This window comes from Mus caroli, chromosome 8, assembly GCF_900094665.2.
Source record: "Mus caroli chromosome 8, CAROLI_EIJ_v1.1, whole genome shotgun sequence".
NCBI classification, from domain to species: domain Eukaryota; kingdom Metazoa; phylum Chordata; class Mammalia; order Rodentia; family Muridae; genus Mus; species Mus caroli.
The window spans coordinates 5,097,024-5,113,206 of NC_034577.1; the positions used below are offsets into that span (position 1 = coordinate 5,097,024).

The following is a 16,183-nucleotide window of genomic DNA, read 5'->3' on the forward strand; positions in this document are numbered from 1 at the left end:
ACATCGGTTGTCTCCCTTTCCTGACTCTCCACCAGAGCTTATTTCAAAGGTATTGGCCAGTCTTCCCCCAGGAGGTACAGGCCAACCCAGTCAGCTTGTACATGGGGAGGTACAGGGTATCAGATCTCATGTTTGCATGGTAGGTATGTCACCAGCTGAGGCATCTCATTGCTGGACTCTGGCTTGCCTTAATTCAGTTTTACAACGTTTTCCTCTAGGTAAAATTTTATGAAGACCATCTGACTTCCTCTGTTACCTTGGGGTTAACCTGCCAAAATGGTTGGCTGACACAGAAATGTAATCCAAATACATTATTTCCCTCTTCTCTCAGGGTTCACTGTGTGGCTGACCGAGCTCACTGTGCAATCCACAGGTGCAACCAGAGGCATTTCCTGCATGGATGTCAGGGCTTTAATCAAACTTTATTTGTAACACATGCACAACTTGTCTTTCGAGATGGGCATAAAAGGATCCAGGAGCAGAAGTCTCTGGGTAATTGTGACTTGGGAAATAACAAAAGGAAGGAAATCATAATACACAACAGAAAAAGAAAGAAAATCAAAAGAAAAAATGAAAAGGAAAGGAAAATACTTTGAAGGCGCTTTTTCCATAGGAAAAAAATATTTTATTTTTTTTAAGAACAAATTCATTTTGAAACAGACGTGGAATGTGGCTGCTCGGATCTCATTTCTGGGGCTTAACTGTCATGTGGAACTAAAGCAGATTAAAAAAACCTATGACAGGCTATTAAAATAAAACAAAGAAAAAAATATTTATAACTCAAGCATAATACTGTGTTACTTACAAATTGGACAACGAAATTAAATAAATATTCATGGTACATAATTACGGCACAAATATGCAGCAATTTGGCAACCTTTTATACCTTTTTTTTCCTCATTACAGTGCAAAGGGGATGACACTGCCGTTAAACAAGCTGTAGCTAAATACATTGCAAAATTCAGATTTTATACAAAACATCTTGCTTAGACTTTATAAAAAACCAACATTGCTCTATGTACACAATCTGGGTAAGAAAAGCCATTACTGTCTTGTTTTCATGTGTATTTTTATTAAAAAGGTGAATAAGGCTACTGTAACACCCGAATCCATAGACGGTAAGATCTGAACCTATTTACAGCGTCTTCACTTAAAACACGATGGTGCAAGCTCCGAAGTCCGGCGACTAGGGATGATAGATAATACAAGCAAGGCATTTACAGTAACTTTCCAAAGCTGAACCAACTCCAAATAAGGGGACAGTTGGTAGATTGTCATTTTCTGCACCAGACACAAAACAGACGCACAGGACACTTCTCAATGGGTTGCAGGTAACTCAACTCTTCATCAATTCATCCGATTCTTCACAGTTTAGCATAGAACCAAAACGTAGCCAACCGATGACACAGACACTTGATTTCATTAAAATCAGACGGTGGTTTCCCATGTCTCCCTCCTCATCCCTCTCCCCTCCCTAGAATTAACTTTTGATGGCTTACAAGAAAATCTTGTATGAATGCGCAGGAGAGGTTAGGGTGATGGAAAGAATTACATATGTACTGCGGTTGATTGCCATGGCAACCCTCCACAGAAATATGATATAGATATATATAATATATACTGGAGATATATATTATACATATATGTACACACACGTACCACACACCCACTCATACACACACACACACACGTCGAACCAACATCATTTTCAGGTTTGGGAAGTAGGGAATAATTTCTGTGACAACTCATTTTTGCAGGTACTCACTGGAGGTCTGAGAACCTTCAAATGCTGTCATTACAATTTTTTTTTCCTCCCAATTCAGAAAGCAAAATGTTACCATAGTAACAGGACTCTGTTAAAGATGTCTATTTTGCATAGCACTTAAAAAAAAAAAAAAAGGAAGGCTTCCTGTTATTCTCTGGAAGGGCAGGGATAGGGGTAGGAGAGGAGGAGGGACCCACAGCTAAACTGGAACCCCCTCAGTGTGACCTGCTAAATTCTAGAGAACACTTCAGCCCATAAGGCAAGGGAAAACCCAACACAGAAAATAAAGGCCAGCGCATTTTATCATTGTCTAACCTGGGGCAGGGTCACATCAATTTCCTCGTGTTTGGGGGGCTGGCATTCCTAGGCTATGGTTCTGCGAGATTTCCACAGGACCGTGTTATTTTTGCCATTTGCTCTCATTATGGATACTTTTCTTGTTATTGGTACGTTTGGGGGAGTAGCTATCCAATCTTTCACTTTTTAAAGCACTAAGCGCTGGGATCACTTTAATCACCGCCACCGCCACCACCACCACCACCACCAACGAACTCCACGTCTTCTGGTGTGTATTGTGTGTAATCTTAAAATATATATTAGTAAAAATCTTTCATTTTATATCCCTTGTGTTCTATACACCTATTATAAATACGTCCTATCTTCGCCTTCCCTTCCGCAGCATAACTTACTTCCATCTTAAGGACTCTTAAGAGGTGGGCCATGTGTGCTTTGCTTTGACATGGAGCCCGGGTACAGCCTTGGAGCCCGGACAGCACGGCCATAAACCAAAAACCAACGTGTAAGGCTCAATCAGGGAGAGGGAAGGGGCACTTATGGGGACCGGGGAATCTGACCTACCTTTCTAATGAGAATTCTCCAATAACCTCAGTGGTGATGGACTTACAGCCTGTTTGACCTTTGGCTTTTCAACTTCTAGGTCAGATTTGGCTCTCTGCTCTTCTCCTAAATGCTTTCCCTGTGTTTTTAATAAAAACGTGGTAATATAGCAGCTGAGTCTGCTTAAAACATCTCCCAAAGCAGACGGACTCTCCCACAGCTTCGCGGCTGCGCTTTTTATTTCCAGTACCTCTGCAGTCCTGCCCCAGCACTTCACTGGAGGCCTGCCCTGTCCCTCTGTGCTCTAGCTGGTCCTTTCACAACAATGGCCCCTTTGTTCCCCCGCAGGAGAGGGACTTTTGATTCCCTGCTGCATAGCTGTGTGGTAGTGAAGGCTCCCCACCACTCACCAGTCAGTCACCTCCCACCTGTCTCTGTCCTCTCAGAAAAACCAAAGACTATCTACTATTTCCTTCCTGGGTCCCTACTATGCTCCAGGGGCAGCAAGCAGCCTTGACCTGCCATGGCAGCCAGCACCTCCTCCCTCTCCGACACATCTGAGCTTCCCGGCTGACCCAGCCACCAGGCAAGCTGGGTTCTTCTGTACCTAATAATACCCATCTAATTTGATCTTGGTGTAAAGGGTGGAGCTGGGACTCTGTGGTGAGTGTCCCATAATGATGCAGGACGTGGAGTGAGGGGTCTAGGGAGTTTGCTGCAGAGCCCTGGCAAGAGAAGGAGTGAGTGAGTGAGTGAGGACTAAACACTAGAGATCTTTGAAAACCTTACTGAACCCGAGGTCCAAGTGATAAGTCCAGTGTGCACGGCAGGAAACGTGGAGGCAGGGGCCGGCCTGGTGCGCAACCTTCTCCTAAGATGCTGCTGCGCCATCCATAGCCTACCGTGTCCTCCCCGGGCTCTGCAGAGGCCTGAGTGGCTGGGTGCATGGCTTGGAGGTCCGCGTGGGGCCGCGGCAGTCCAAGTGGGGATCTCCTAGCAGTCTTCCAGCTTCCGGGGAGGGTCTGTGGTCCCCAGGGTCGGAAAAGCTACAGACTACAAAACTGTCCAGATCCAGGCTCTTCCAGGAGGCATCCTGCCCCCGCAGCCAGGCTCAGGCAGTCCCTGCGTGCCCAAGAACAAGGTGCAAGTTCCCTTGGGAGGCGCAGGTCTCAGGCCTCAGACCTTGTAGTAAATGTTGGCAGGACTCTGTGGGGGCATCTCCTGCACGATGTACACCGGGTGCCCATAGTCCCCGCTGACCTTCTCGTAGTGTGGGCAGAAGACGCTGTCTGCAGTCCTTAGCGGTATGATAACGTCACTGGGCTCCGAGCCATTGTTGTTGCCACCTCGCTTGGGAGTGGCCAGTGTGCTGAGAGACAGCGTGGTCGTGTGCTGTGGAGAGTGTTTGCGGTGTCTCCTGCGGTACTTGAGCAGCAGCACCACCAAAGTGATGATGATGACGATGAAGATGATGCATCCTGATGCAATCCCTGCGAATAAGGCCACTTCGGAACCCAGGAGATTGTTCCCGGAATGCCCCGCGCTGCTGCCATCGGTGCTAGAACCTGCACAGGAGCAAGAAGAGCCAGTTACCAGAGTCCTGGGTGTGCCCTGTTTCTTGCAGAACCCCCGAAATGTAATAATTAAGCATGTCCAACGCTCAACCCTCAGAGCGAACTTGACAGACAGGGCAAAGGAACCTCAAGGTCCAATGCTCCTGCAGTCCCCAACTGCTTCCTTGTCTGTGTCACGGGCAGCAGAATGGCGAGACAGCCAGCAAGCCCTGGGCCGTCCTAGCCTCTGTACTTCCCGGTGATGCACCAGGCTCGGCTGGAAGAAAGGCACACGCCGCTACTGCAGAGCACAGTGCAGCCTTGGCCTGGCCTGCTCTTCCCTCATGCTGGAAACTGGGTGTTATATGTCTGTCTTCAAACGCCCGCCTTCCACAGAGAGCCCTGCCTACCAGCAGCGATGCGCCAGAAAGGAAGGAGTGATGGGACCCGGGAAAAGCTTCAACTCGTAACTCGGTTGTATTATTTGATTTACACTTAAAATATATTTGGAAGGCAGCAGACGCTCTGGCACCGAACAGACTGCTAACCCAAATGTTAGCACTAAAGAATTGCCTGGCACCATTATACTATCCATTTATCAATTTGTCACAAGAATTTGACACATCTTGTCATTGAAAGTTAGAGAGGGAAAAAAAAAAACCTTCCTTTCTTGACTCTTGGAAAGAGACAGAATATTACCATGAATCCAAATTCCCATCACCTCTATCCAGCACATAGATCCCTAGTACAAAAGTGCTGGTGTGTGTGTGTGTGTGTGTGTGTGTGTGTAGAATCCTCAGCGCGCTGGCTACTCCGTATAACGACATCAGCACACGGAAGCAGGGCTGTTGAGAAAATGAGCCGACTTTTACAGAGCATGCTGTCCTTTGGTTAGTAGGCCCTATAATATTTTATTTTTTATACACAGAATGTGAAAAACATTAAGAACAGTCACCTGGAAGTTATGACATTAAGCAGCATTTTCTAAAATTCAGAAAAGGATAGTTGAGGCTGTTTGTGGATTAGATGTAATTAGACAGGGATTAGGGCACAAATTATATATACATTAAATCAGCTTTGGGATGGTGTCAGCAGTGAGCAGGAGACGGCATCAGCCAATGAAAACCCGTCTGGTGGAGCATCACTGGTAACTGACAGTTCTGGTGAGCTCTGTTACTGTAACTGTAAGACTTTGATGGGAATAAATTAGTCTGTTTTATTGGCCAAGTTAATACCGGCTCACTGAGCGCAACGCACAGGCACCACGGCTGAGGTGAATCCCACCAGTGCAGACGTGCTCTGAGGATTCTCCAACTCTCAAGGAGTCCCACAATGCCCCCCACAGACCCACAAACATATACACCACACCACTGTACCTGGATTTGGCTTCACAAACGGACTTGTTGTTGAACTTCTCCCATTTGTACCAGCCTCTAGCTCTGGACGTCTTGTTGGATCGTGATTCCTGGTTGATCCAGCAGAACTTGCATCTATATGAAGAACAAGTGATTAATCATGGCACAGACATCTGACTATAGCTAGCTTCAGAGCTGCACACATATCTCAAGAGGCACGAATAGCAACGAACATAAGACTCTTTATGCAAAACACTGTGAAATACAAGAATATAATCTTCCTTTTTAATCATAACAGTTATCCTAGTTATGTTGGAGGTTTAGATTGGGAGGCCATCTGTGGAAACTATAGGGATTCTTGCATTTGGCAGTCAAAGCATTGCAGATGACATTTCAATTTAACTGAGCAAGTTGATTGACTACTATACCGGTTTCTAATTAGAAGAATAATTCTTTCTTTCTGCACAATAGGTTATTCTACACGAAAACATGGTTCTTTGGTTGTCCAGATTCGGAAATGAAACAAAGCTGCAGAACCACTGTTTGCATACTGGAGACTTTGATTTTTCACAGAGGTGTTCTGCATTGTAAAGAGAACCATGCATATCTGTGGTAACACAGAGACACTCTGTCTTGCTGACCTGAACTTTTAGAGAGATATCCAATAAGAAAAGCTGGGTATTTCACCTTGGGGGACACTGCCAGTGGTTCAAAGTGCAGAGAAGGGTCTGCCTTCAAAACTAAAAAGAGGGGTGACAGTGAGCGTCACCTGGTGCCACACTAGCTGGGGACACACCAGGTCACAGTGGCTTCACAAAGAAGCAGATGATCTTTACCTTGTCCAACTTTCATGAGGATCTTCATGGCTCTTGTCTGGCACACCCCTCCCTCCTGGTTATCCAGGCCCTCCAAAGACCCATTTGATGTAGCTGATTAAAAATAAAATGGACAAAACAAAAAAATAAAGAAAAATCAGGAAATCAATAGGCAAGATTACATGAACATGAAATGTCTGAAACCAATTTGAAAAATAAGAATTCACTCTTTGTCACAAGTTCTCTGAATGTATGGGATGCTGAAAGCCAAAAAGAAACAGAAACAGAAACAAAGAGAAATGGATCCTGGAAACATTGCTGCACGTATGCTACCTGCTTCTAAATGGGCTTAAACATTCCCTTTCCCATGCACACCTGATTTAGTATTCCTCGACAGGTAAAAGGGACAGCATCCTCCAAATGCCTATGGACTGAGAGGGGTCCAAAGCAGAAAGCACAAAGGAGCGAACCCGGTAATTTCAAAACTCGGCAATCATCTCCCAACACCTGCTTCCTCCACTCCAGACTTCCTGCTTCAAGAACAATTAACTTGATGCTCTGCTTGTCAATCGTCCAAGTTCTGCAAACACTGGCAGGGAAGCCTTCTCATACCCCCTTGCTCTTTTCTCCAGCCTGAAATGTACTGAAGAAGCATCCTAGAACTCAGGTCTTCTGAGTCTGCCTTCTCACTCTGTAAATGCCAGCAAGCACGTGTTATCAGCAACCCCCATGAGCCTTTTCAGCAAGGCTTTCTGCTGGAGAAAACACTAGCTGGACAGAAGGTTAGCATACTCCCTTCCCCATCTGGGCCCCATGACAATTCGGCTACAACCAGGTGGGGGAACCACCTTATCCCACATTCGCCAAATGGATCCTCTTTCCACTTAACAATGAGGGGCCAGAGGAAAGACATCCCTTCTACCAACGTGTCTTTCTGTCTTTTAAAGCAGCCATGTTCTATCTCCACACATAGCTGTTTGTCCTTAGGCGGGTAAAATCTCTAAATGGCTTTGAAACTAAAGCTGTAAAGAGATGGGCTGTCAATCCGTGTAATGAGGAGCAGGCTTTCAATTACAGTCCAAGTCTGAGTAGGAAGAGAGGGTGGAATGCGCTGGACACTGCTTCCCCTTGAGTTCAAGGGGCAAGGAACAGAAGTGTTTCATATACACGCCTGTAACTTCAATCACCTTCCACTTTGGCTATCAAAGTCCTGTCTACAAACAGGACACTCGGAAGAGAATGAAAACCGGACAGGTGTGCTCACAACTCCTCTTGATTTGGCTGCTTTGGTTTTCCAAGCATATTATCATCATCACCAAACACTTCTAAATGCCTCTGGCGCAAAAGTTTGCACTCACTGGGTAACTGATAAAAAGTACACACAAATTTTCTTCTGTGTTCTAGGATTATCAACTTCTATGCTCATATTTTCCCTAAAAGCAAAGGATGCCCCTTCTGCGTATAAATATCTTGTGCTTAACTGAGAGTGTGCCTAAGTCAGCTCTCGTAATCTCATCTCCTTTGCTGTTGCTGACACTTAAGTTTTCCCTGGGAAAATACCTAATAGTTGCCATAAAAACTTGGTTGGGGAGTTGCAGTAAGCTACACAGTATCTATCCACTCACAGACTGGAGAAAACGTTTGCCAGATAAGTCAAAATAACGTCTAGAGAGACTGCTTCTCAACATCTTTCTATAAAGGGCCTTTGTTGGGATTGTTACACTCTTCCTCCTCTTTCTCTTTCCCTACTGCAAAAACAGTGGCTCAGCCTCAGAGCCTCTCTCCTAAGGCTTCACAGTGTGTGTGTGTGTGTGTGTGTGTGTGTGGCTCCTTTGAGTGCTGTTTCTAGAGTGATCTAGGGCACTGATGACTCTTCAATTACTGATTAGAGTTCTCTCACCCCATTTCTTGGGAGTCAGGCTAAGTCTCCGTAGAAACAAAAGTAGAAAAACGATCTGGTTCCTTAAGTCACCTGTCCAATGTCTAGTTCGCTTAATTTGAGGAGAATGGCAAGTTTTAGACTCACAAATGCATAAGGTGCTTCATGCTAAAGTGCATCCTATTGAAAGTTAAATAAACAACTTTTCTTTTCTTGCTAAATGTCTCAATACCCATCTGACAAAGGACAGTAATAACTAAAAGCTGAGCAGGGGGAGGGAGGAGTACAGGGGCAGGGAGGACTACAGGGGGCAGGGAGGACTACAGGGACAGGGAGGACTACAAGCAGTCAAGGAGGATAGGAATGGGGTGTGGGGTGTGTTGGGGGGAGGGGAGGTGTGGCTGTCTTCAGACACAACAGAAGAAGGTGTCAGATCTCATTCCGGATGGTTGTGAGCCACCATGTGGTAGCTGGGATTTGAACTCAGGACCTTTGGAAGAGCAGTCAGTGCTTTTACCTGCTAAGCCATCTCACCAACCCCAAATAAACTTTTTTAAATTTGCAGGTCAGTGCCTCTTCTAAATCAGAGCTGAATTCTCCAGGTTTATGCCCGAAAGAAAGATGGAGCAAACCACCTCCCAGTTGTAAAGATCTCTAAAGAAATTCAAATCAAATTTCAACGAGTGCTTTAGCACCTAGAGACCACAGAACCCTGGGAGCTCTGGAGAGAGGGTGTAAAAAAAATGGAACCAATTTACAGCTTTAAAAGCTGAACCCTTTTCCCCCTTGACTAACAAAAAGGAAAAAAGACAAAAGAGAAAAAGAAATGGAGGTGGGGGAGGGGTGGTATGTCATTATTGGGGCTGGGGGAGGGTCGACCCTTTTAAGCTAACTTGGGACTTGTGAAAGTCAGAAGTGGAGCCTGGGAAAAAATGATCAACTGTTGTTAAAAATGAGTGAACTGTATGGTACCGTTTCATATGCCTCCACAAAAGGTAATGGTCATGGGAAGTGTGAGGTCTAATCGGATGTCAACTTGATTGGATCAGGAACTCGTTTGTGTGTCAGACAAAGATCACTGAGGTGGTCAGATCTTTCCTACACTCGTGTGAGTTTCATCCTTCAGGTGGCATGGGACTGACTGCTTGTATCCCCAAAAACTGCAAGCCATAACGAGCCCTTCCTCCTTTAAGCTGCAACAGAAGTTTGTCCCTGCAACAGATATGCAACTAATATGGCTAGGACTGCCATCTGACAACTTGTCACCGAAAAAAATCCATTTTCAGATGTTCCTACCAACAGAAATCTTTAGGAGTGTAACACAGCAATAAAAGCCTTATATGAGATATAAGCCTTAGATCTGATCTAAGTGTAATTTTCTACATGTCCTCAAAAGTTAGAATAATTCTAAGTCTAGTGGACCTGCCCCTACTGGAACAATGGCCCTGTGCTCTGTCTTGATTGTGCCTGCTTCCTGGCCATGAGTTACTGAAACACATCACAGGGTGCTGGTGTCCCTATCTCCCCCTGCCCTCATCAACCTGGAACCCAGAAGCTTTAAAAGGCTCAGCACTGACTTTGAAGCATAACAAGAGAATTGCTAATACTTGGGAAATAAAATCTGTTTCCATTTCATTAGATAGTTTTACAACTATTTATAGCTTTCATTTGAATGTCCCTGGGAATTTTTAACTTAAAGAGTAAAAATAAACGTTACTTCATTATGCTTAGTTTTCCTTTGTATCAATCCACCAGCATTATCTAATGTGGCCACAATCATTGTATTACCAAATGGAGAAAATTGCATTTAATCACCGAGACAGGAAAAATAACATTGTTATACCTAAGCTTTTATTTAGTGCCCAGACATTCTTCTCCCCTGGCCTAGTTAGGAGGAAAATAGACTTTATTAGATTAAAAATTATTTGAAAACTTTATCCTGTTGGGAGGTGGGCTTAATAAAGATACTGGGAGCCGGGCGCGGTGGCGCACGCCTTTAATCCCACCACTTGGGAGGCAGAGGCAGGCAGGTCTCGAGTTCGAGGCCAGCCTGGTCTGGTCTACAAAGTGAGTTCCAGGACAGCCAGGGCTACACAGAGAAACCCTGTCTGGAAAAAAACAAAACAAAACAAACAAACAAACAAAAAAACAAAAGGAAAACTAATGAAGACACGTGGGCATTTGATAGCCGTCTTTTAAAAGCTCCTGCTTCTTGGGTCTAACTCGGAGCACCACTACCCTTTCCTGTCTCTCTGGACAGAGCAAAGGTCACTGCTCAGCAGAAAAGCACCTGAACCGGCTGTGGTATCCACGTCTGCAGTCCTAGCCATTGGAGCTTAAGACATGAGGAATGAGGGCTCGAGGACAGTGCAGGAAGCATAAGAAGGCTCAGTCTCAAAACACAACAAACCAACTGTACAGAGTTTGAGATGCCTGAGTTTCCAGTTATCTGCAGATCTTTTGGGCAGTGACACTGGCTCTACGAGCTCACAGAGTGCTAGAGCTGGTAAATAGACCACATAGACAGAAGATGCCTGAGTCTTGGACCATCCCCACAAAGATGGGTACTACATTTCAATGTGCCTTTGTGTGGATGCATCTGCTCTGCTTCAAAGCCAAGCTACAGCTGCTGGCTGTACTGTGTCCAGTAGAGAAGAGTAGGACCCTCAAGTGGAGGGTGAAATAGCCCACACGTGGGCCTTGTTCCCAAAGAGACAGTGTATGATTCAGGACAATCTCATCAAAGGTCACATCTTTGGGCCCTGTGGTCACACTATGGAGGACTGGTCACACTAGTTCAAGTGGCCATGTGGGACTTGTAGATTGGCAGACATTTGAAAGTAAATATGTCAACAAACCAAAGCAAGCTCACCAAGGAGACACATGATAATCATGCAATCAGGAAAACCACAGAAGCTGTGTCCTTACCCAGGACTGACCTTGCGGAGTGTCTTTGATTAGCTAACAGTCAGCACTTTATAAGAATCTCTGTCAACACCAATCTGAACCGCCCTTGCCAGCTCATTCTATACCACACACTGGCCATGCTAACGCCACACCCTTCCCCCAAGTTCAGCACAGGCATCTGAGAAAACCCTAGCAGGGGCTTAACTGGCAAACAGAAAAAGCATCATCCGGAGAGACACATGACTTTAATGTCACCCCAACACACAGAACCAGACTGCCCTGTCCTCCCACCAGGGCCGCATCTCTGAGTGCCAACAAAATAAAACAAAAAGCATGAGACATATAAGTTTAGAAACAAAAACGCTGGTCAAGATGCAGTTATTTAATGTCAACGTACAAGCTGGGGAGCTAAGATCTTCCTACTTAGTCCAGTATCAGTTTAAATTCCAAAAAAAGTACAATACAGATTCAGAGTATATACCACAGAGACAGGATTCAGTCTCTAGAGCCCAAGTTAATGTGTTTTCATGGCTCAGTTAGCAAGGTCATTCTCTGAGATAACTGACACAGAAGGAGAAAAAGTCCTCAACACAGAAATAATAATGTCCAGGAAAAGCCAAAAATCAATGCCTGTTTTTAAAAAGGACAATGAATGAGACAATGTCTGAAACAAACATCAGTTCAAAGCACTGGGAAGAAGAGGAAATTCTTCTCTCTCTCTCTGTCTCTCTCTCTCTCTCTCTCTCTCTCTCTCTCTCTCTCTCTCTCTCTCTTCCTAAACTATGTTTTCCATTGTGCCTGCTGAGGGAAAGAGTGGAATGCATCTCCTTGATTTCCAAAGAGATAACAGGAATCTGGCTAAACAGCAGGCGTTCAGCCTTCCTTGTCTTAGAGTATCTCACCCCATAATACCAAGCTTGCCTTGTCCTTGAGCAAAAAGCATCATAGCCCAGTCCCTCAAAGCGTCCGGGGAAGAAACAAGAACATAAATGTCCCATGAAGAAACAAGAACACAAAGCAAGACATTCTCAAAGAGAAACATTCATTCAACAAAACACAAAACATGCACACAACAAGAACATTCATTCAGCAAAGCACAAAACACACAACACATACACAACAAGAAAGCACCCAGCGTGGCTCTTTGCTGGGTTCCTTGCTGGGCTCCCACTCCCATTTGATGAACTTTCTTTGCAGGTAGGAGACTGTCCAGGCTTAGGTACCATAAAGCAGCAGGGATGGAGGACTTGTGTTTCTCATCTAAGGCAACATGGGCTCACCTCCCAGGAAGAATTGCTCCCATTAAAGCTGTGTCACTGTTACTGCCTTTCACAATCGCCAAGCAGCCATTCACATGTGGAGATTAACCAGCCCAGTAGCTTCCACATAACACAATCTCTTGGCTTGTGCACTAGGCAAAATGACTTTGGAAAAGCCAATCTAAAAAAATATAAACTTAGATATCCCCCTCTTCTCGTCCAGCTTTAAGGAATGACAGAAGCTGTGAATGAAGTGCAAATAGATAGGTTTTCTTCTGTGTGTTTCAAGGGCTGTCTTAATTTTATTTTCTGAGCTTAAGCACCCCATATGAACTACGATGGGATGGTTCATTGACACTTTAGAAACAGAAGTCTTTAAAAATGTACCCACTTGGACATGTCTTCTAGCAAGCTGTTCTTATATGGGAGAACAGCTGCAGTATCTAATTATGAGAGCCATAGCTGAAACTAAGATTTAGCATGGGTTACTCCTAAAACCTTTCAACCACGGAAAACTATACGAAGATTAAGTATGTGCTTATCCTAGATGAGTCAGTTACCTTTGAAAAGCAGTCCTCAAAAGAGAGCGGCTCACAAAAGAGGGGAACAGGAATATGTGGCAGACACGTGTGCTCGTGGGACACATGTCTATATAGTATGTGTGAGAATGTGTGTGCACGCCCACATGTGCACACGTGTGTGAGTACATCAGGAAAACGGGTTAAGGACCAGGTATGGTGGTGTGCACGCCTCTAATCCCAGCACTTGGGAGGCAGAAAGAGTTGGATCTTGGTGAATTAGCCTGGTCTACATAGGGACTTTTAGGCTAGAGTGTGCAATGGGCTGAGAAAGAAGTCTCAATGCTCAGTACCTTCCAGATTGTGGAATCTTTTGGAATTTTGGACATTTGTACAGAGTTGTCTGTACCAAAAGTTTTGGAGTTTGTTTGGACTTTGAGTTTCAGGTCAGGGCTGTTCAGCCTGTACCCTCTTGGCTCAGGCCAGGACCCTGACGCTATCCTGAGAAAAGTGAAAGCAAGGCCGACCATAAACTACCCCTGGTCCTGGTTTAACTCAAGAGATGCTTCAGCATGGAAAATCACTTAGGAAGCTGTGCATTCTCCCTCAAAATATTGCCCCCACTAATTCAGTCTCTTGATTTTTTTTTTTTTTTTGAATTCTGTTGAAAAAAAAAATGCTGCTTTCTAGTATAAAATTTTACTGCTAACTCTGTGGTGACTTGCACAGGCAAGGACTCCTCATTAGGCAAAAATTAATAATAATAATAATAATTTAAAAAAATACGCCGGGCGTGGTGGCGCATGCCTTTAATCCCAGCACTCGGGAGGCAGAGGCAGGCGCATTTCTGAGTTCGAGGCCAGCCTGGTCTACAAAGTGAGTTCCAGGACAGCCAGGGATACACAGAGAAACCCTGTCTCAAAAAACCAAAATAATAATAATAATAATAATAATGTCATTTAGAAAGTACTCTTCTTATTTTACATATTCTAGGGTGTTTGTTATTGCTACCATCCAGAGACAGTAATTAGAATGAGGATAGTCTAACCTATAATAAAGTAACAGTTACCTCCACAGGGGAGTCACCATTGACCTGAATTAAAACTACTAGAGAATTGTGTTTTAAAAATAGGTTGCCAGATGACCATTTCAATAGTAATGGCTAAAGTCACATTAAAAAAAAAGATACAATAGTTCTAAAGATAAGACATAATTCTCTATTGTCCATTAACTTAAAACCCCAGATTTTTAAAACGCAAACTTCCTGTTCAAGACAGTGATAACATCTCAGGAAAATGCCCTGAATCATGAGCCGCATGCAGCTGAGTGGATTATTTGTAGCGCACAACTCATTCTCTCCTCTCTGGTTCTTTCTCTTTTAACATTCTTGATTTTTTAAACTATCTTTGTGGCAACACAGAAATATCTAGCTAGGAACCGAGTTAGCGTGAAATGTCCATGGTCAGTGGGGCTAGGGAAGGACATCCTACAATCCTCTCACTCGCCCGACTGTCACTAATTGCAGGCAATGATATTAATGACCCAGTCATTACAGAAGGAGCAGCAGTGGAGTAGAAAACATCCATCCGAGGAGAGCTCATGGCTAGGTGGGAGCAGCTTCTGTAGCGGTTGACCTAATGCCTGCTGACGGCTTCGGATGGGACTCTTCAGGAGAGGCAGCAGTACTCTTGTGGCCTCACGGTCTAGATGGTCATGACATTATTTGCTTTGACCATTGAGAGGCCAGCAGTAACCATGATAAAGTGCCCCTGTTTAAATCTGTCCTCTGTGTGAGCCTTTCTCATGCATGCAGGACACCTCTTCTCTATTCAAAGAATCAGGGGCAGATTCTCAGACATTTCTTCCAATGAAAGAATTAACTTCGGTCCATGGTTTAATAGAAGGAAGAGGAAAGCTAGATTCATTCACTAAAGCAAAGTGACTTTTAAGCAAAGTTAGCATTCAGCAACACATAATCTGGTTTCTCTATATGAGATCGATTATGTTCTTGCCCAAGACTGGGCTGATCTATCAGTCCATTTTGCTATCCACCTACTCATCCACACATGTACCCACTGTCCACCTATCTTCCCAACCGACATCCACCATCCATATATCCAACAGGCTACATATCTACCATCCATATATCCACCAATCGACTCGATCACCATCTACCATACACACACACACACACACACACACAGCATTTGCACTTAGCCAAGGAAACTTAATAACTCTTAATGTCTCTGTTCCTATATTGAACTAACTTGATTTTAATTACATTATTATTTAGCAACTTCTGTTGATGAGCTCAAAGTACTTGCTAATGCCATAAAATCAATCTAGTATAACCTTAATGGGGGAAAAAAAGCCAAAAAGATTTTAAATCTATTAATAGATTTAAAAATAGAAGAATTTGAAGTGCGAACAAGGGCGATTCTCCCACCTTTCTATCCTGTAGGTGTAGGTCTTATGTTGCTCAGTTAGTTTTCAACTCCTGGACTTGGTCTTTGGGGTAGTGAGGACTAGGCACCTGCCATAGCACCCAGCTTACCTATACTCTTGTAGGTTTTCTTAGTTCAACTCAGGATGTATGACTGAGTTAGTTATATGTTATATAATATATGATAGGGCATCACTACCAACATATGTTTGATAGAAGAGGAGTTATTGCAGGAGCTTAACACAGTTGTACATGTATTGTGCCTGTCTCTTGTCTTTTCCCTCTCTATGTATGTGTAAGCATGCATGCATGCTCCAATGTGTCTGAGCCCTGCCCTGTCATGCATGTGCTTTGCGTGACTGGACACCATCATCACTATTATTTTCTATGCATACTTTCTTTGCTAACCCTACACATATATCATGTACATCTGCATGTTCGCATTACGGTGCACACATGGCCCGGGAGTCTTTCAATGGAGACCTAAGGGTTTGAAGGCCCCATATTGGGTTTGGCCCTGATGCTTCATGGCATGTAAAGTGTTCTAAGCCATGAACACTGTTTGGGTTTCTTCACAGCAGTGAAAAATTTCTATCTCTTATGCTGTTAGACTTGAAAGTGAGGCAGGCATGAAGGTCACAGCACTCCCCCAAGGATCAAACACATCCAGACTCAGAGTTAGCACTTTAGGAATAAATTTGAGCCTCTTAAGAACTATATAAATCAGTTTTTCTCAAAGTAATCTTTTTTTTTTCCCTCCAAAATGTCTGTCTATGCCTCTTGGCTATTTTTTTAAGTGTTTTATTTTGCTTGAAAATTTTATCTTCATGATGAATATTTAAGGGCTGTTAA

At 44.1% G+C, this 16,183-nt stretch overlaps 1 protein-coding gene across 1 annotated transcript in view; it reads right to left on the reverse strand.

Moving 5' to 3' along the window:
• Positions 1-652: 652 nt before the first annotated feature.
• The window catches only part of Efnb2 (ephrin B2), a 43,394-nt gene continuing 27,863 nt past the window's right edge, over positions 653-16,183 (reverse strand). The window contains exons 3-5 of the mRNA XM_021169680.2: positions 6,347-6,439; positions 5,532-5,645; positions 653-4,167 (exon numbers count right to left, since the gene is read on the reverse strand). Coding sequence (XP_021025339.1) covers positions 3,779-4,167; positions 5,532-5,645; positions 6,347-6,439 — 596 coding nt within the window. The 3' untranslated portion in view covers positions 653-3,778. The remainder of the gene's footprint in view (positions 4,168-5,531; positions 5,646-6,346; positions 6,440-16,183) is intronic.